We start from the raw sequence: 20,930 nt of genomic DNA, 5'->3' as shown, positions 1-20,930 counted from the left end.
GTGGGTTGACTTACCGACTCCACAGCCCTGGCCACAGTAGCCTCCACATAACAGTATGATAGCCCCACAGTCCCACAACACAGTATGATGGCCGCTACAGTATTTACAACACCGTATGATAACCCAGACTCCCATCCACATGATATAATGGCATGCACACAGTATAATGTCCCCCACGCAGCCCCCCCACCACAGAATAACGATTCCCATGCCACCCACTCCACACAATATAATGACTCCCACACTTTAGAATAGCTCCAGACAATGTAATGGCTCTACACAGTCCTCCACACACTATAATGTCCCCCCCACAGCCCTCCACAAAGTGCAATGACACCCATGCAGCCCTCAACATAGTATAATGGCACCCATACAGTCCTTTACACAGTAAAATGGCATGCACTCAACCCTCCACACAGTAAATGGGCCCCAAACCCGGCATAATGACCTTCACACAGACCCCCACACAGTATAATGGCCCCCACACTGCCATCCGCACAATATAAAGGTTCCCAAATATCCCTCCTCACAGTTTGATCAGTCAAATACAATTAATAATTAATACAAGTGAGATCCCCACATCCCATTATACACCGTGTTAGGACCCCATACTCATTGATAAAATATTTTTTTTTTAAACCTACTCAACCTGCTGCATCGGTCTCTCCAGCAAGTGTTCTGAATTTCCTCACAGTGACAGCTAATAACTGATTTATCTAGTAAAATCCCCGCACAGAAGCTGAGTCTGACTTAGGGAGATAGCCTAATTCACTGCTGTCTGAGACACAAGCAACATTTTGTATCACAAAAAGGAGCTTTTAAGATAGAACCTCTGCAACTTATTTACCTAAAGTTTTCCAATTGCAGGTTCCACATTGTAATGTGCCACAGATGTGCAGCATTCATCAATTCATCAAAAAACATGTCTGATCGTGTGTTCTTTCTGCAGGATGCTTCCATCGCTCATCGGTTTCATGTTATGAGGGAGAAATATCCTGAGAAATTCAACAGCAGGTGACAATTATATATTTGCTATACACTTTTTAAGGAGACAAGAATTACATAAAAAGACATATAGTTTAAATTAAAATATGAAAAGATTATTGTAATACATTCATCGATCCTAAGTTGCTGAAGTTCAAGGCTTCTCCGTTGCTGGTTCTTCTTGAACACAAGAGGCCCGTGAATGATTGAATAACCTGCTGGTGTGATGTGTTCTTTATAGGATGAAGAATAAACTCTGGTATTTTGAGTTTGCTACATCAGAAACAGTTTTCTCTACATGTAAGAAATTGAAGGAGTATGTGACAATTGAGGTTAGTGTTCCTATCAGCGGGCATTTAAATTTGGTATGAATTGTTTCTTGGAGAAATTGTTGTATGATGTTGATTCAGTTGGAAAATACAGAGACTTCTACCATTAATTTTAGTCTGGGTTTTCATAATAAGGTAGCACTGCATCACTACTGTTTCTAAAAGATGTAGCTCTTTCAAAAACAAATTTAGAAATACCTTTACATGACCCTTTGTTCCTCTTTTCCTGAAAAAGCAGCATTTTAATAGATACACAAATGACACTGAAGTGCTTTTGCCGCATAGAAGCACTTCCTAAGTCTGTCTCCGGCTCAATTCCCCAGACAGCGCTGCCTCCTCCTGTTTGACTGACAACTTTTTTGCTTGAAGTTACCCAGCAATGGAGCTGTCAGACAAGCAGGAGCATGCAGTGTAGGGAATAAAGCCAGAGTTCCCGAAACTGAGGAGTGCTTCCACACGCCAGAAATACTGGAGCATCATTAGCATATCCTGTCAAACTCTGATTCTCGTGAACAGAGGGACGGACTGGCCACATAAAGCTATTGCTAGATTTGTCTCTGAAAGAGCTACAAGTGGATAAAACTCATTCTGGGGGATGAAATCCTGATGACAGATTCCCTTTAAGTCAGTATTTACTTTTATGGAGTGTGGCGGGTAACTGGTCTGGAGCAGGGACAGCACGGGAGGAGCAGCGGAGATAAACTGGCTGGTTCGGAAGGCAACATTGGGCTCCTGTAATCCAGCAAGCTTCAGAACAAGCTCTTGGAAAGAGGTTTTAAGCACAGTGCAAATTTTGCCAATGCTTGTAGATGTCAGCTCTGGCCTAGGAATCAAGCAGTAAAATATAAAATAAAAAATCATTCTTGATGAGAAGCACTTTGTAGTTTTGCCTTTTATAGTTGAGAATAACCCTTCAAATGTTAGTTCGCTAAGTATTACTTAGAACTGTGGAAATATACAATACTTTATTTTCTGTAGTCTCCAGTAGTAAGAAATACATTTCAAAATCGGAAATAGAATAGAAATCTGAATCTACCGATCTCCACAATGACATAGCATGTTATTTAGTGCAGAAAATCAGTGCATGTATACATAGCGGTAATGTCAGATTTTATAACCACCTGTTACTGATTTGGGGCTCATGTACATTCCTATGCTACCAACACATGGTATATTATGCAGGTATTCCACGCTAGAAGCACAGGATATTGTTTCTCACATAGGCTCCATATACGGTACTATCAAACAGAGGCCTATGGGTCCGTAATCTACACAGGTTAAATACTTTTTCTCAATTCTGTAATGAAAGGTTCATATTTATCTTTACCAACATATATTACATGATGACCATTAAGAAAACAAATTGTTGTTGTACCTTCCACAGTGCTGTGGGTCCCTCTTGGATCTTAGTTCAGTGTCCCTTGAAGGCATTGCAGTTATTAATATTCCTAGTATGCATGGTGGCTCCAATCTGTGGGGAGAGACAAGGAAACCATTGGGAGAACCCCGAAATGCTTCCAGTCAGAATCTACCTGAAGCTATCACTGATCCGGAGGCTTTAAAGTCATGTGTTCAAGGTGAGATTAATGAGCTTCTCATTATTTATTATAATAGTAATATTGAGTATTGTAATATAAATAAAGAAATATTTCTAAGGAACAACCTTGAATCTAAATAAGAAAAGTGAAAATGGTGGGCAGGAGAAAGATAAAATGGGAGCTGTCTTAGGGCAGCAGTTTTAAACAGTTGATGAAAAACGCATCAGTGCAAACTTACCTGACGAAGGGTCATTATTAGGGCTTGCTCACACTGGAGTATAAAACGCAGGAGTGTAGTGAAAACATCGCATTGCTCTCTGACCAATGTTAGTAAATGAGCCAATGCTGATCTGCAGTTTTTTTTCTCCACTCGATTGGACTGAGAAAAAAATCACAGCATGTTGTGATTGTCTGTGAGAATTGGATTGCACTCACCAATGCAAGTAAATGGGTGAGAGAAAAAAGAATCACACAGCGCATGGATCATGCATGTGTTGTCTAATTTTTACCCACACATCTCAAAGGAAACCCGACATTTCATCAGCCAAGTACAGTAAATTCAAAGCCCCAACCACCAGAATAGAATATATGTACCGTATTTTCCGGCGTATAAGACGACTTTTTAACCCCTAAAAATTGTCCCAAAAGTCGGGGGTCGTCTTATACGCCAGGTACGGCATGTGCAGGGAGCGATCCTGGATGTTCCCAGGGTCTGAAGGAGAGGAAACTCTCCTTCAGGCCCTGGGATCCATATTCATGTAAAAAATAAAGAATAAAAATAAAAAATATGTATATACTCACCCCTCCGAGAAGCCTGGCTGTCACTGCTGCAAGCGTCTGCCTCCTTTCCTAAGAATTGCAGAGCGTGAAGGACCTTCGATGACGTCACAGTCAGGTGACCGGTCACATGAGCGGTCACAGACCAATCACAAGACCGCGACGTCATCGAGGGTCCTTCATGCTCTGCAATTCTTAGGAACGGAGGCAGACGCTTGCAACAGTGACAGCCAGGCTTCTCGGAGGGGTGAGTATATACATATTTTTTATTTTTATTCTTTATTTTTCACATGAATATGGATCCCAGGGCCTGAAGGAGAGTTTCCTCTCCTTCAGACCCTGGGAACCACACGCCCTATAAGATGACTGGGTGTATAAGATGACCCCCGTCTTATACAGCAGGCATATCCCAAATTCCATATTTTATATGGAAAAGTTGGGGGTCGTCTTATACGCCCAGTCGTCTTATACACCAGAAAATACGGTAGATAGAATAGATAGATAGAAATAAGTCAGTGAAGGATATAATCAGTGCTCTTCGTGTGTAGTTTTCCTTACTTGTATTTAGATAATAAATAAATAAAAAAATGGTGTAGGGTCCCCCTATTTTTAATAACCAGCTAAAGGAAAACAGACAGCTGTGAACTGGTCTTATTAGTCTGGGAAGGGGCCAATAAGCATTGAGCATCCCAGCTTATTAATATCCGATCACAGCTGTCAGCTTAGACTTTACTGGTTATTAACTAAAAAAAATTATGTGGGGTTCCCCCTATTTTTAATAACTAGCAAGAGCTAAGCAGACAGCTGCAGGCTGATGTTAATAGGCTGGTTCATGGATATTGGGCCCTTCCCAGCCTAATAACACCATCTCTCAGCCTTTACTGGTTACCATGGTTCAGCGGCTGTGACTTGCGGTAACCTTACTGACGTCACCGCTTGTCACAGTGTGAGAACTGGCATTGGCTGTCACTCCAGTCTCCAGCTCTCACACTGTGACGTTTACTGCAAACACTGTGAATTCCTTTTGTGGAAATAAATGGGGGAAAGAGGGAAATTGTCAAGGAGTTCTTTTTACAAATAAATGATGTTGTTTGTGTGTGTTTCTTTCTTTTGACTACGGTGTTAGTAATGGGGGTGTTTGACACCTCTCCATTACTTACCCCTGTGCTTTATGTCAGCAGACATTACACAGCTCACATCAACTCCAAAATCATTACCTCGATTGCCAATGCACCAGGGCAATCGGGAAGAGTCGAGGCTAAACGCCAGAATTATCACATCAAATGGATGCTCCATTTCTGGAGTGGCTGAGTGCTGGTCTTATTAGGCTGGATAGGGGCCAATATCCATGGTCCTTTCCAGCCTATATGCATGGACCTTCCCAACCTATTAATATCAGCCCACAGCTGTCTGCTTACCCTTTGCTGGTTATTAAAAATAGGGGGGCCATGCAACATTTTTTTTAGATTCCCCTCTTTTTGATAACCAGTAAAGGCTAAGCAGGCAGCTGTGAGCTAATATTAATAGGCTAGGAAGCTCCATAGTTATTGGCCCATTCCCAGACTAATAAGACCAGCTCACATCTGTTTCCCTTAGCTGGTTATTAAAATAGAGGGGGGGGGGGCAACATTTTTTTACATTTATTCCTAAAAACCTGATGGGTAAGCTCCACATAACTTATTAAATATCTGACAGCTATCTATCTCTGTGCTTTTATCTATCTAACGATCTATCTATATCTGTATTCTGTATGTAAAATTGCTTTATTAGTTAGAAAACTATCTTTAAATTACATAGAGATTACAGTATGTAAAATATGTTAAAAACGCATTGCATACGCATGTCATACGGATGCTAGGTGAGGAAATAAAATCGCACACACGCATAGCACTCGTATGACATAAGGTGAAACATACGGGTTCCAAATTTTCAGGAGCAACATCAGAGCTGTTATTTATATTCTAGTGTGAGTGAGCCCTTAGAATCCAAACACCTTGTAGGCTGTGTGACACAACAAATTATTTCTAGACAAGATACTGATTTAGCGGGATTTTTTGATATAACCAATATAACCCTCTATTAACTTTGCCAAAGTCACTGAATTTAATTGATGATTGTATTGTTGATGGTATAGATGAGAGATAAATAAAAGCAGCTGACAATAATAGATGCCAATAATCAGAGATTCTGATATACTTCTAATAAATAATCATAGGAGATTTTATTTATTGCACATTTTTTCTCTAACGACAGATCTTAGTGATAAGAGGCTAGAAGTTGTGGGATTGGAGGGAGCCATTGAGATGGGCCAGATTTATACAGGACTGAAAAGTGCAAGAAAAAGACTGGCTAAATGCTCAGAGCTTATTATTCGGTGAGTTTCTTGTTAGTGTTTGATTTTCCCTTTTGTTTGGATTAAAACTTGACTTTAGGTTTTTTATGTAAAATGTATATTAAAAAAAGATTATATAATAATTTAAATAATTTAATTTTGTGCATATCCTTTCCTTCAAAATTGCTTTATAACGGCTTGTTTTATTCATAGTAAGTTGTAGATTTAAAACCATAATTTAAGGTTAGATAAGCATTTAATAACTTTTATTCTTATTTTTGAAGGCGGGATGGAAACCAATAGAAAGTTCACCATTGTTTTGTTGGTTTTTTTAATATTTTTTAAGTAGCTGTCACAAATAACTATTGTGCGCACTGTTATGGTTACAGCAATGGCTAATTTATAAAGTTTTCTTTCCATTTTCAGAATATAAGATCTTTTTATAAATTATTTAATTTTGTATTTCCACTTTCCAAGTAAATACACTTTTATTCTATTTCTTTTGACATACGGGACGAACACAAAACAGCAATTTGTACATTGTTATTTTCATGTGTTCACAAAGATAAAGAAACTATTCAGTTTGTAGTATGTGGGGTTTTTACTTTGTAAATTAATGGATTAATAAATAGAGATGGGCGAACCTCTGGATGTTCGGATTTGGCCGAAGAGTTAAAAAAAGTTCTGGTTCAGGTACCAGAACAGTACCCAAACTCGGACCCTATTCACTTGAATGGGGGGCCTGAACATCCAGTGCGCCTCACCTTATAGACACTTCTCCATTACTATGCCGTGGACTTGATGTCACCAGACAATACAAAGGTGACATCAGCTCCACAAATATGAACCCCACTTGCCACCGCCACAGGGCAAGTGGGAAGAGCCAGGCAAAGCGCCAGAATTGCAGCTGAGGGCGGCTATTTTTATGCAGAGGGGCCAATATCCATGGCCCCTTACCAGCCTGAGAATACCAGCGCCCAGTTGGCTGCTTTAGCTTGGCTAGTTGTCAAAAATGAAGGGGACCCCACTCCGTTTTTTAAAATGATTTATTTACATAATTTAAAAACAGCGTGGGGATCCCTCCATTCTTGATAACCAACATTGTTAAAGATGACAGTTGAGGGTTGCAGCCCCAGCTGTCAGTTTTCCTGTCTGGTTATTAAAAATATAGGGAAACCCACACCTTTTTGTAAAAATTATTTATTTAAAGCTCAGGCACCAGCTGATGAATATTCCCATCAGCCGCTGTCTGCTCTCGCTATTATTAACGGCAGCAGGAGTAAGATGATGGGATCTGTAGTCCCATCAGCCCACGCCAGTCACCGAAGGTCAACCTTTTATACCTCCGTGCTCACGCAGTCATTTAACAGTGTGAGAAACACGTCTCTGGCCAATGATTTTGCTGCTGATCAATCATCAATGATTGATGCACATGACAGCATGAGAAACACCTGGTGTTCGGGGGGTCGAACCTGAACAGTAACACTTTACTGTTCAGGTTCGCCCATCTCTATTAATAAATCTTAGAGAAACATAAAACAACCTGATTAATTTTAGTGTCATAGGGCACGTGAACCTGCAAAGAAAACTATTATATTGCAACGTAGAACATCCCTTTTGTATCAATACAGTGCATAGGCCAACAAAGTAATTTTCATCTCTAAATAGGTTCATAAATAATGTCCTAAGTGTAGTTCCTGGCTGCTTGTATTCTGCCTTACCTAAAACGTTTCTACTTTTCATAGAACCACAAAGCCACTTCCAATGCAGATTGATGGGGAGCCCTGGATGCAGCCGCCGTGCATAGTAAGAACGCTCTCTCTTCTATGGAAATTATTATTTGCCGTAACAGTCTTTTCTGTTAGGATTGCATTGCACCATTATCAGGGTTACTATATTCACCTACTAGTGCTAAGAGAATACAACTTTGTATGTAGAGACTTGATTGGGCAATTTGGACCCCATTTTCAATTATTCTGAAGATCACAGTTTGTGAAAACCACAACCTCCTTTTTGGAATGGAGAGAGATTGTTCCATTATTAAACAATACCATAATATACTTATTGGTGGAGTAGACCACTGGAATCTGCAAAGAATGATAGTTCTAGTAAAGCACTGCACTACTCCTAACACGGCTTTTGAATTAGACTGTGCTGCATTGCTCTGCAGAGCCAGAGATGCTACAATTTCTATGTCCAATGAGTGTTAGCAGTTAGGTAGTAATTTAATAATCATTGCTGGCCTCTCCTAGGGATGTGGCATAAAGTGCAGGGCTTCCCAAGATCGGAACATAATTGGATAAATGGAGGAAAACCATAAAATAGCAACACTTACTCACCTGATAAATCTCACCTGTTGGTCCTTGCTTACTTTGGTGCAACAATGGTTTTCTCGTCTACCCACATGATCACTGCTTCCAATAACTGTCCTCAATGGTCTCAAGCTGTACACCTTTGAGCCCAGTGATTTGCTGCAGCGGTTATGTGTGTTGTTGTTGTGACGTCCCTGCTGCAGCTTGTCAACAAAGACCAGGGTCAGTGGCAGAAATGCAGCCCAGGACTTGGGGAGGGTGAGTATTGTTGGGCTTGTTGTTTTCTATTCCTGCAGTCTTAAAAGTATTGCCTTGAATTAAAGTTTAGAAACCTATAAGTAATGTTCCTGTTTCTATGTAAAACTGACTCTGTTCACATTGGCATTAAGATTGCCAGTCAGTTGCTCCATCAGTGTTGGCAGAAAGAATAGTGTAGCATGTTTTACTTTTCTTGCACTCAGTATGGCCGATACCTGTTAAATAATTGTAGACTGAGTAGAGCTGGTGTGAACAGAGTCTCCTGCTTATTGTTCTATGTGGATTGGTTTGTGCATTTCTTTCATGTCCTGATTGATTACTTTTGTCTTTCAGATTAAGATCACTCACAAGAACCAGGCACCAATGTTGTTGGCCCCTCCACCACGTTCTTCAAGCTTTTTTTCTAAGTAACAGTTAAGCATTTGAGACCCTAATATCTATTGATCTACTGTAGGAACCAAGTATCCATGAACCATAAACTTAACTTTTTACCCTCAGAGTCTTCTTGTTCTGTCCAAACTTTAGGGATGGCCTTCCTGCCATCTCCAATACTTCTGACCAGCTTACATACCAGCTGAGCAGTCAAAGACTACAATCAGGACATCAGAAAAGTGAACCTCCTCTTTCCTAGGACTACCTTATATTGTATGACAACACAGATATTTAGATAACTGACCTCTAGCTACCCTTTCAGCATGTTTCATTTAGCATACTCTTAAAAAGCGATTCTATAGTACTGATAACCCTATAGCACCAATTTTAGGATAAGGATATATTTTCCACTGCCTTGTTCCAAGATAAAAAAAAAAGATATCTATATATATATATATTGTATGTATGTTTACAATATCTGATATTTTTAGAATACAGAAAAGCTTTAGATATTTTGCGTAGGAAATAACATATCATATATGAACTTTCCAACATATATAGTATACAGCAGCAGGATATGAAGAAGGTGACCACTTCCTATCTTTTATTGCAGCTGAAATGGGTACGAACCACAGACTTGGGACAACAGATCACATTGCACTGTTTTTATTTATATTTTTTAACTTATGATGCTTATATTGAGAATGAATATATACGTTGCCAAATTTGATTTAGAGAATTACCGTATATAAGCAGTAGGAAATAAAACAATCCAACAAATGCCGATGACTACTCCATTGTAATAAACAACTTGTCTTTACATTACTTTCCACTATTCATCTGTCTGTGTTTGATATGAAAACATTTCAGTTTCACCATTATCATTTTTGTTTTGTCTTATACTACAGTCTAACTTGACTTTTCAGGATGTGTATAAACGTTCGTATGTCATAACTGTTGCTGATAGGCTTCAATGGAGATGGTTGTGCGTATGTGAGGCCATCTTCTAAGAACAGAAGCTGCCGTAAATAGCAAAACCTGCGTTCTCCTAATAGGTCCGACCTCTTGGACCCCTTACCTATCAAATATTTATGGCACGTTTAGTGGAAATACCAAATATTTAAGCTGGGAATAGCCCTTTATTTACTTGCAGTTTTTACTACATGGGGGACAAAAGTTAATTGAAAAATTGATAGTAAAAAATCAGGTAGTACACTCCGAGTATGTACCAACAAAGCTGGATATCTAAGCAAACAAATCTATATATATAATTGTCTAAGGGGTACTTCCGTCTTTCTGTCGGCAACTTCTGTAACGGAAATCCCGCGTCGCTGATTAGTCTCGCCAGATGCCTGTCATGGCTGCCGTGACCAATCAGCGATGGGCACAGTCCGATTAGTCCCTCCCTACTCCCCTGCAGTCAGTGCCCGGCACCCGCTCTATACTCCCCTCCGGTCACCACTCACACAGGGTTAATGCCAGCGGTAACGGACCGCGTTATGCCGCGGTAACGCACTCCGTTACTGCTGCTATTAACCCTGTGTGTCCCCAACTTTTTACTATTGATGCTGCCTATGCAGCATCAATAGTAAAAAGATCTAATGTTCAAAATAATAAAAAAACAAAAAACCTGCTATTCTCACCTTCCGTCGTTTGACGATGCGCTCGCGCCTGCCGCCATCTTCCGTTCCCAGAGTTGCATTGCAAAATTACCCAGAAGACTTGCGGTTTTGCAAGACTGCTTAGTCATCTGGGTAATTTCACAATGCGTCCTGGGAACGGAAGATGGCGGCAGCCGCGCGCGCATTGCCAGAGCTTCGCTGGATCCCGGCGGGTGAGTATATAACTATTTTTTATTTTAATTTTTTTTAACAGGGATATGGTGCCCACACTGCTAAATACTACTTGGGCTGTGTTATATACTACATGGCTTCTATATACTACATGGGCAGTGTTATATACTGCGTGGGCAGTGCTATATATTATGTGGCCAGTGTTATATACTGCGTGGGCTGTGCTATATATTACGTGGGCTGTGTTATATACTACGTGGGCTGTGTTATATACTGCGTGGCTGCTATATACTACATGGGCAGTGTTATATATTGCGTGGCCTGTGCTATATACTACGTCGCCTGTGTGCCTGTGTTATATACTGCGTGGATGCTATATACTGCGTGGGCTGTGCTATATACTACGTGCCCTGTGTTATATACTGCGTGGCCTGTGTTATATACTACGTGGCCAGTGTTATATACTACGTCGCCTGTGTTAGATACTGCGTGGCTGCTATATACTGCGTGGGCTGTGTTATATAGTACGTGGGCTGTGTTATATACTGTTTGGGCTGTGTTGTATACTGCGTGGTCAGTTATATACTGCGTGGCCTGTATTAATGCATCGGGTATTCTACAATATGTATGTATCTATGTATATAGCAGCCACATAGTATATAGCACAGGCCACGTAGTATTTGTCTGCTATATACTACATGGCTCCTATATACTACGTGGCCTGTGCTATATACTATGTGGCTGATATATACATACATACATACATATTCTAGAATACCTGATGCGTTAGAATCGGGCCATCATCTAGTATTACAATATACACTTTCATTTTGCAAATAATGCTATGACTGTGTTACACTGATCAAAAGGGCATCAAACAACCATTAAAATAAAATAAAAAATATACAGTGGCTTGTGAAAATGTTCACCCCTTTGCCTTTTCTTTCATGTTTTGCTACCTCACAACCTGCAATTTCACTATTTTTGAGGGTTTGCATCATTTCATGTAAAGAACATGCCTACAACTGTGAACATTTTTCTTTTTATTGTGAAGCAAACAACAAATAGGACAAAATAGCTGAAAACTTCAGTGTGCATAACTATTCACCCCCTTAAGTCAATACTTTGTAGAGCCTCCATTTGAGGCAATTATAGCTGCAAGTCTCTTTGGATAAGTCTCTCTGATCTTTCCACATTTTGCCACTGGGATTTTTGCCCATTCCTCATGGCAAAACTACTCCAGCTCCTTCAGGTTAGATGGTTTCCTCTGGTGAAGAGCAATCTTTAAGTCTGACCACAGATTCTCAATTGGATTAAGGTCTGGGGTTTGACTAGGTCACTCAAACATTTATACGTTTCCTCTTAAATCACACTAGTGTTGCTTTAGCAGTATGCTTTGGGTCATTGTCTTATTGGAAGGTGAACCTCCGTCCCAGACTCAAATCACTGACAGACTGAAACAGGTTCTGCTCCAGAATATCCCTGTATTTAGCCCCATCCATCTTCCCATTTGGAGATCTGCTTGGCCTTCATGGTGTTTGGTCAGTGGTGCCTTTTGCTTAATTGTGTTGTAGCCTCTGTGGACTTTCAGAAAAGGTGTGTATATACTGACAAACTTTGTGACACTTAGATTGCAAACGGGGACATCCTGTCACTAAGCATGTGACTTATGAAGGTAATTGCTTGATTCATAAATTTTAGGGGCTTCATAGCAAATAGGGGTGAATACATATGCACATGCTAATATTTAGTTATTTGATCCAGTAAATTTAATTTATGCCTATATTTTCCTCACTTCACTTTACCAACTTGGACCATTTCATGCTAATGCATCTCACACAAATCGGATTACAAGAATATTTAACCCCTTTACCCCTCAAGCTGCTTTGCATGTTAATGATGTTAAGGCCAATTTTTACAATTCTGACCAGTGTCCCTTGATGAGGTAATAACTCTGGAACGCTTCAACGGAACCCCCTGATTCTGAGACTTTTTATTCGTGACATAATGTAAAATTGATTCAATGTAAGTAGCGTTTGTTTGTGAAAAAAACGGAAATTTTAAGAAAATTTGGAAAACTTGGCAATTTTCAATTCAAACTTTGGATTCTTATGCCTTTAAATCAGAGAGTCATATCACACAAAATAGTTAATAAATAACATTTCCCACATGTATACTTTACATCAGCACATTTTTCAAACAAATTTTATTTTTTGTTATAAGGGTTAAAATTTGGTGAGCCATTTCTCCTTTTTCCAACAAAAGTTACAAAACCATTTTTTTAAGGACCACCTCACGTTTGAAGTGACTTTAAGGGGTTTATATGATAAACAATACCCAAAAGTAACAACATTCTAAAAACTGCACTCCTCAAGGTGCTCAAAACCACATTCAAGAAGTTTATTAACCCTTCAGGTGCTTCACAGGAATTTTTGGAATGTGGAAGGAAAAAATAAACATTTACCCCATTTTTCGCTTTATAAGACGCACCTGATTATAAGACGCACCTAGATTTTAGAGAGGAAGATAAGCCAAATAGTGTGCAAAGACCTTTAATAAAATACAAAAATATTATCTGTGGATGACGCTCTGTTATGGGGGATCTGTGAATTACAGTACAGTGCCTGCAGTATCGTATATTGATACTACCACCCACCTTATCCTCAGGAATACACCCACTTACCGTATACATGGATGTATTCTGAAAGATGAGGGATCTGGTAGTCACATTTGCAATAAACACTTTGGACACTACATTACAGTGTATACACTAAATATGGCTAGAACCCCCATCATCCTTCAGAATATACCCATTGATACAGTATATTCTGAAGGATTATGAGGGTTGTTTGCTCACCTTTCCAAAAAGGATCTCGGGCTTGTGAGTACCGTAGTTGCAACATTAAATAGTGTGCAGAGACAGATATGTGATTGGTGGAGGCAGTTCAGCAACATTTCCCTCCACCAATCACTATCCACTCCTGCAGAGGAGGAGGAGAAGCTCCCTCCTCAGCTTTAGGCCTCTTTCACACATCCGTGTCTCCGGTATGTGTAGTGACAGTTTTCACATGTACCGGAGACACTGACATACGTAGACCCATTCAAATGAATGAGTCTGTGCACGTGTCAGTGTGTTTCCACGGACTATGTGTCCGTGTGCCCCACACGTAGACGTGTCCGTTTTTTACCATCAGGACAGGCGGCAAAACGTCCTGCACGCATGCACATGGAGAATACATATGGATGTCATCCGTGTGACACACATCGGACCCGGGGAAGAAGAGCTACAGTAAGCGCTGTTCCCCAGCGCCCGGTGCTGAACACGGCTCTCATCATTCTCCACTGCTCTGCCGGGGATCGGCACGAGCAGAGGAGAATGATGAGAGTTATTTTCAAGTCAGAACAATGACAGCAAGTGTTGGCTTTTTGCACTATTACTCCAATCAACCTACACCTGCTGCTGCTAATAAGTGACAGCAGGAGCAGATGATGGGGATAATCCTCACCCGCAGCCTGCGATATAGCTAAATGAATGAAAAACCCGGCTTGTTTTCCCTCCGTATTTTGTATAACCAGTCAGGCAAAAGTTACAGCTAGGGGTTGCAACCGTCAGCTTCAGCAAGGTTGGTTATCAAAAATAGAAGGGACCCCACGCCTTATTTTTAATTATTTAAATAATTTTAAAAAATGGCGTGGGATATTCTCAGGCTGGTAAGTAACCATGGATATTGGCCCCTCACCCCAGCCTAAAAATATCAGCCCGCAGCTGCCCAGAAAAGGCGCATCTATTAGATGTACCAATTCTGGCTCTTTGCCCGGCTCTTCCCACTTGTCCTGTAGCGTTAGCAAGTGGGGTTCATATTTGTGGGGTTGATGTCACCTTTGTGTTGTCAGGTGACATCAAGCCCACGGCTTAGTAATGGAGAGGCGTCTATAAGACACCTATCCATTATTAATCCTATAGTTGTATTGTAAATAAAGACACAGCCAGAATGAAGTCCTTTAACCCCTTTCTGCTAGCTGATAGAATAGTATGTCAGCTGGCAGTATCCCCCGCTTTGAGGTGGGCTCTGGCGTTGAGCCCACCTCAAAGTCGCGACGTCAGCTGTTTTGAACAGCTGACATGTGCCCGCAATAGGTGCCAGCGGAATCGCGATCCGCTTGCGCCTATTAACTAGTTAAATGCCGCTGTCAAACATTGACAGCAGCATTTAACAAGCGCTTTTGGCGATCGGGCAGGAAATATGCGCGCCGCTGACCCCCGTCACGTGATCGGGGCTCAGCGGTGCATTGCCATCACAACCACAGGTCTCCTTGAGACCTCTATGGTTGTTGATGATGGATTGCTATGAGCACCACCCTGTGGTTGGCGCTCATAGCAATGCTGTAATTCAGCTACATAGAGGTGATCTGTGCATCACCTCTATGTAGCAGAGGCAATCGAGTTGTGGCAGCTTGTAGCCTCCCATGTAGGCTATTGAAGCATGCCAAAAGTAAAAAAAAAATGTTTAAAAATATATAAAAAAATATATATATATAAAAGTTTAAATCACCCCCCTTTCGCCCCAATCAAAATAAAACAAAAATCAAACCTACACATATTTGCCGCGTTCAGAATCACCTGATCTAGCAATAAAAACAGCAACAAAAAGTCAAAACTAGTGGTGAGCGAATATACTCATTAATTGAGATTTCCCGAGCACGCTCGGGTGACCTCCGAGTATTTTTTAGTGCTCGGAGATTTAGTTTTTATAGCCGCAGCTGAATGATTTACATCTGTTAGCCAGCATAAGTACATGTGGGGGTTGCCTGGTTGCTAGGGAATCCCCACATGTACTTATGCTGGTTAACAGATATAAATCATTCAGCTGCGGCAATAAAAACTAAATCTCCGAGCACTAAAAAATGCTCGGAGGTCACCCGAGCATGCTCGGGAAATCTCGAGTAACGAGTATATTCGCTCATCACTAGTCAAAACGCCAGAATTAGGTTTTTTTCATTGCCGCAACATTGCATTAAAATGCAATAACGGACAATCAAAGGAATGTATCTGCACAAAAGTGCTATCATTAAAAATGTCAGCTCTGCATGCAAAAAATAAGCCTTTTCCCAACCCGAGATCACGAAAAATGGAGACGCTACGGGTAACGGAAAATTGCGCTTTTTTTTAAAGAAAATTTTTGATTTTTTTTTTCACCACTTAGATAAAAGAGAACCTAGACATGTTTGGTGTCTATTAACTCGTAATGACCTGGAGAATCACAATGGCTGGTCAGTTTTAGCATTTACTGAACCTAGCAATAAGCCAAACAAAAAACATGTGTGGGATTGCACTTTTTTTGCAATTTCACTGCACTTGGAATTTTTTCCCCGATTTTGAGTACGCGACATGGTAAAACCAATGGTGTCATTCAAAAGTACAACTGGTCCCGCAAAAAAAAACAAGCCCTCACATGGCCATATTGATGGAAAAATAGAAAAAGTTATGGCTCTGGAAAAGGGGGAGCGAAAAACGAAAAACCATAAAAAGCTCCTGGGGTTAAGGTGTTAATTGAAAAATTACACAGACTCCGTTATTAATCTCAATTAAACCGATCTCCTGTAATAAAAGTAAAATAAAAAAACAACAATATACCATACCTGTCCGTTGTTCTGTCCCACGCCGTAACCCATGTCTGGGAGAGAAACAGTTTTCAACCTGGACGGTGCCAAGATGCGACCGTCCAGGCTGAAAACCACTGGTTAAGGAACTGTTGCGAGCGCAGCATCATCATTGACCACTGGTGACGTCATCGAGGCTGGGCCGAGTGCTCCATCTACACCACAACCGTGGCCATTTTCCTGGAGACATCACAGAGGCAGGCACGGATGGAGATCTCGGCTTTACTCCATCTGCACCTGCACTGACTGAGAAGCTGGACCTCGGAAGAAGAATGGCGGCCACCATATGCCGCCGCTGCTCACCGCCGTACCACCATCGCTCGCCAACGTACCACCACCGCAGGAACACCGCAACACTCTGCAACATTGGTAAGAACAGTGTTCGGTTTATAAGACGCATCCCCATTTTCCCCCTAATTCTGGGAATCATAAAAGTACGTCTTATAAAGCGAAAAATACTGTACTTTTCTTTCACAAAACTTTTCCTTTAGACTTTTTTGTTGTTGTTGTTTAACTTTCACAAGGGTAACAAGAGAAAATGGACCATGCAACTTGTTGTGCAATTTCTCCTGAGCATGTCGGATACCCATATGTGGGGGAATACAACTGTTGGGCGCACAGCAGAACTTGGAAGGGAAGGAGCGCCATTTCACTTTTTGAATGTAAAATTTGCTGGAATACTTAGCAGACGTCATGTCATGTTTGGAGAGCCCCTGATGTGCCTAAACAGTGGAAACCCCCAATAAGTGACAACATTTTGGAAACTTTTTTTCACAAAAAAAATTTACTTTCTATTTTTTTTAATACCATATGTGTGGGAATGCTACTGTTTGAGCCTTTGGCAGAGCGCAGAATGGAAGGAGCGCCATTTGACTTTTTGAATGCAAAATTTGATAACATAATTAGCGGATACCATGTCATGTTTGGAGAGCCCTGATGTGCCAAAACAGTGAAAATCACTCACAAGTGACACCATTTTGATAAATAGACCCCTCAAGGAATGTATTTAGATATGTGGTGAGCACCTTGAACCCCCAGATGCTTCACAGAAGTTTAGAACTTTGAGCTGAGAAAATTAAAAAATATATATTTTCCGCACAAAAATGTTATTTTAGCCAAAAGTTTGCATTTTCATAATGGTAACAGGAAAAATTGCACCATACAATTTATTGTGCAATTTCTCCTAAGTACGCCAATACCTCATATGTGGGAGAAAACTGCTGTTTGGGTGCAAGGCAGGGCTTGGAATGGAAGGAGCGTCATTTGACTTTTTGAATGTAAAACTTGCTGGAATCTTTAGCAGACGCCATATCCCGTTTGGACATCCCCTGATGTGCATAAACAAGGGAACCCCCCAGAAGCGACCCCATTTTGGAAACTAGACCCTTTAAGGATTGTATTTAGATATGTAGTGAGCACCTTGAACTCCCAGGTGCTTGAGAGAAGTTTATAACATTGAGTCGAGAAAATAAAAAAAAAAACAAATTTTCCCCACAAAAATGTTATTTTAGCCCCATTTTTTTATTTTTACAAGGGTAACAGGAGAACAGTGTGTTGTGCAATTTCTCCTGAGAACACAGATACACCATATGTGGAGGTAATACTACTTTTGAAGCACAGTTCAAAGGTCAGAAGGGTTGAGGTGCCATATTGAAGTTCAGATTTTGCTGGAATGGTTTGAGGGTGCCATGTCACATTGGCAGAGCCCCTGAGGTGCCAGAACAACAGAAACCCCCTATATGTGAACTCATTTTACAAAATACACTCCCAAATGAATTCGTCTAGGGGTGCAGTGATCATATTGACACCACATGTACCTCATAGAATTTTATACCATTAAGTGGTAAAGAAAGTATAAATTACATGTTTACCACTAAATGTTGTTTAAGCAGAAAGTTTTACATTTTTCTAAGGACTAATAGTACATTTTTTACAACAAACTGAAGTTCATTTTTTCTTGAGTGCGCCAATACCCTACATGTAATTGGGAAATATTTTTCGGGCACAGTGTATTAGGCATTAGGATTCTCCCGCTGTGCAGGATAGATCCCAAGCATTGTCTGGTCCAGCCGCTGTGGTTGCTGCTCAGCACAGACATTGGTCCCAGCATCTAGCTCAGGCTTGTGGTATGCATTTGGTTATTGCTGGCTCTTCAGCCAAGTCTATGGTAACCAGTGATATGCAGGCACAGTCTTGTGCTCTGGATTCTAAGTCCAGAGATCACCTTACTGAGCATATCCATGATGTGGACATTGGTGGTCGGACGTTAGCTGCTCTGATGACGTGGCAGCTCCGGATTGGCCCACGGGCGATGTCTCGGCCAACTGGGCGAGTGTTGTGGGTGGAGCCTAAAAGGCTCTCAGCGGTGCACTTGGGCATGCTAGTGTCATTTATGTTTGGTGTGTGGGTGGCTACTCTACCACTCTGTCTGCATGTTTGTGTGTGTGTGTGTCTTTGCTCAGAGACTGTACACGTTGGCAAGTAGGTTGCACACTTATGGGGTTCCATACCCTTGGGTCAATGCCTGAGTCTCTAGTCTGCTACATGCTTAGGGTGCCAGTCAGGCACAGGTTCAGTAGTGTCAGGACTGGGGTAACTAGCCGTTTGGCTTAGCATCTGTTTCATTCTTGTGTGCGGTTAGCACAGTTCAGTTACAGAGCAGGGTCAACCCTTATGCTATACTTCTCGGTGAGAGCGAAAGGGTATTGTACCTAGCGTCATAGAGCTCTCTCTCTTAGCTCAGCATCTGCTTCATTCGTGTGTGCGGTTAGCACCGTTTAGTTGCAGAGCTCAATCCATCCAAGTCCTATTTTCCCTGTGACGTTAACAGGGTGCAGCACTTCGCATACTCGTGCCATACCTCTTGGTGAAGTAACTGAGCTTGGTACTCAGTGTTCCATTCACACTGAGTAGCGTTAACTCAGTGTGTTCTAGGTAATGCTTGCTGTTGTGTTCCGTCATTGTTCACTAGCAGCAGGGTTCATCTCTGCACTGTGGACCCGGGTTGTGATTGCTCTTCATTTTATATTTTATTTAGTGAAATCTGCCAACCCCAACACAGTGCAAAGCTCAGAATAGAAGGCGCGCCATACTATAGTGCAGATTTTACTGTTATGGTTTGCGGGTGCCATGACCCACTGGGAGAGCCCCTGAGTTGCCAGAACTGCCGAACCCCCCATAAGTGACCCCATTTTACAAACTACACCTCTCAACTAAATTATTTAGGGGTGCAGTGATCATATCCACGGGTATGTCACTGAATGTTATACCATTGGGCACTGAAGAAAAAATAAATACATTTTTACCACCATTTTGTTTTATCCTCAGATTTTACATTTTCACACAAGAAGTGGGTAAAAATAGCACCATAATTTGTCCCAGAATTTCTACTGAATGTGGCAATACCCCATATGTGGCTGTACAGAACTGCTTAGCCTTCCGGAGCCTCCTGGAGCACAGATTTTCCTAGAATAGTTTGTGGACTCCATATACAGAGCCCCTAATTGCTAGAAGAGCAGAATCCCCCCTCAAGTGATCCCATTTTGGAAATTATTCCCCTTTGGGAATTTATCTACAAGTGTAGTGATGATTTTGACTCCATGGGTGTTTTACAGAAACAAGCAGCAATAAATGTTGCTGAGTGAAAATTACAAACTGCCGTTGTAGTGACCAATACGCTGTAGTGACCAGTATGTTGCAGTCATGGTTACGTTATGCCCAGCTCATGCTTCTGTAGACAAATACTCGTAAGTTAGGAAGGCTCTCATCGCTTCAGAAATGCCAAACACATGAACGCTATGTTTGGTTTAGGCACATAGTGGGGCTCAAAAAGGAGGTGGAGCATTTGGATTTGGGAGCGCAGAATTTGCTGAATTTCTTTTGAGTGGTGAGGAGCCATTTCACTTTTCCAGAACCTTTTGTACTTCCAGTAACATGAAAGCCCCTATATTTCCGTTAACAGATGACAGACCTGAATGTGGATTTGATTTTTTTGTGGATTGAGTTGAATCTTTTATTGGGAACATGTTACATAACATTTAGGATCACATTTATCTGGTGCTCTACACTGAGCACTTACTTTGGGATTTCCATCTAAATATCCAAATTACGTGATTCAGATGAAACCCCCAAGGGATCCATTCACTATAATGAGGCAGCAGAGTTACTCTGGACTCCATCTGGCCTCTGTTCAGCAGTGTCCTTTTCAGAAGTGCACAAAACTGTGGCCGACAGCACTTTTATTCACGCCTAAAAAGATGGACACCGCTGCATCACAGCTCCAATGGTGTCCACAGTGCCTCTATCTGCCTCATTATAGAGAATTTTCCGCTGTGGGTTCTGTCTGAATCACGTATTTCAGAGATTTACACGGAAACCCCAATGTAAGGGTTCAGCGTAGAGCACAGGATAAATGTGCCCTAAGCCTTAGGCTACTTTCACACTAGCGTTAACTGCAATACGTCGCAATGCGTCGTTTTGCCGAAAAAACGCATCCTGCAAAAGTGCTTGCAAGATGCGTTTTTTCTGCATTGACTAACATTAGCGACGCATTTGCGACGCATTGACACACGTCG

The 20,930-nt window shown here is 41.2% G+C and overlaps 1 protein-coding gene across 2 annotated transcripts in view; it reads left to right on the top strand.

Moving 5' to 3' along the window:
- Positions 1-9,686, top strand: part of DGKA (diacylglycerol kinase alpha) — a 221,157-nt gene extending 211,471 nt beyond the window's left edge. For both annotated transcript variants that reach the window (XM_077297576.1, XM_077297575.1), the window contains 6 exons: positions 950-1,014; positions 1,226-1,316; positions 2,698-2,890; positions 5,882-6,002; positions 7,706-7,766; positions 8,864-9,686. In XM_077297576.1, coding sequence (XP_077153691.1) covers positions 950-1,014; positions 1,226-1,316; positions 2,698-2,890; positions 5,882-6,002; positions 7,706-7,766; positions 8,864-8,941 — 609 coding nt within the window. In that variant the 3' untranslated portion in view covers positions 8,942-9,686. The remainder of the gene's footprint in view (positions 1-949; positions 1,015-1,225; positions 1,317-2,697; positions 2,891-5,881; positions 6,003-7,705; positions 7,767-8,863) is intronic.
- Positions 9,687-20,930: the final 11,244 nt, after the last annotated feature.

Source organism: Ranitomeya variabilis, chromosome 3 (assembly GCF_051348905.1).
Source record: "Ranitomeya variabilis isolate aRanVar5 chromosome 3, aRanVar5.hap1, whole genome shotgun sequence".
NCBI classification, from domain to species: Eukaryota; Metazoa; Chordata; class Amphibia; order Anura; family Dendrobatidae; genus Ranitomeya; species Ranitomeya variabilis.
The sequence above is the reverse complement of the archived record's forward strand: the minus strand, read 5'-3'. Positions and strand labels throughout refer to the sequence as shown.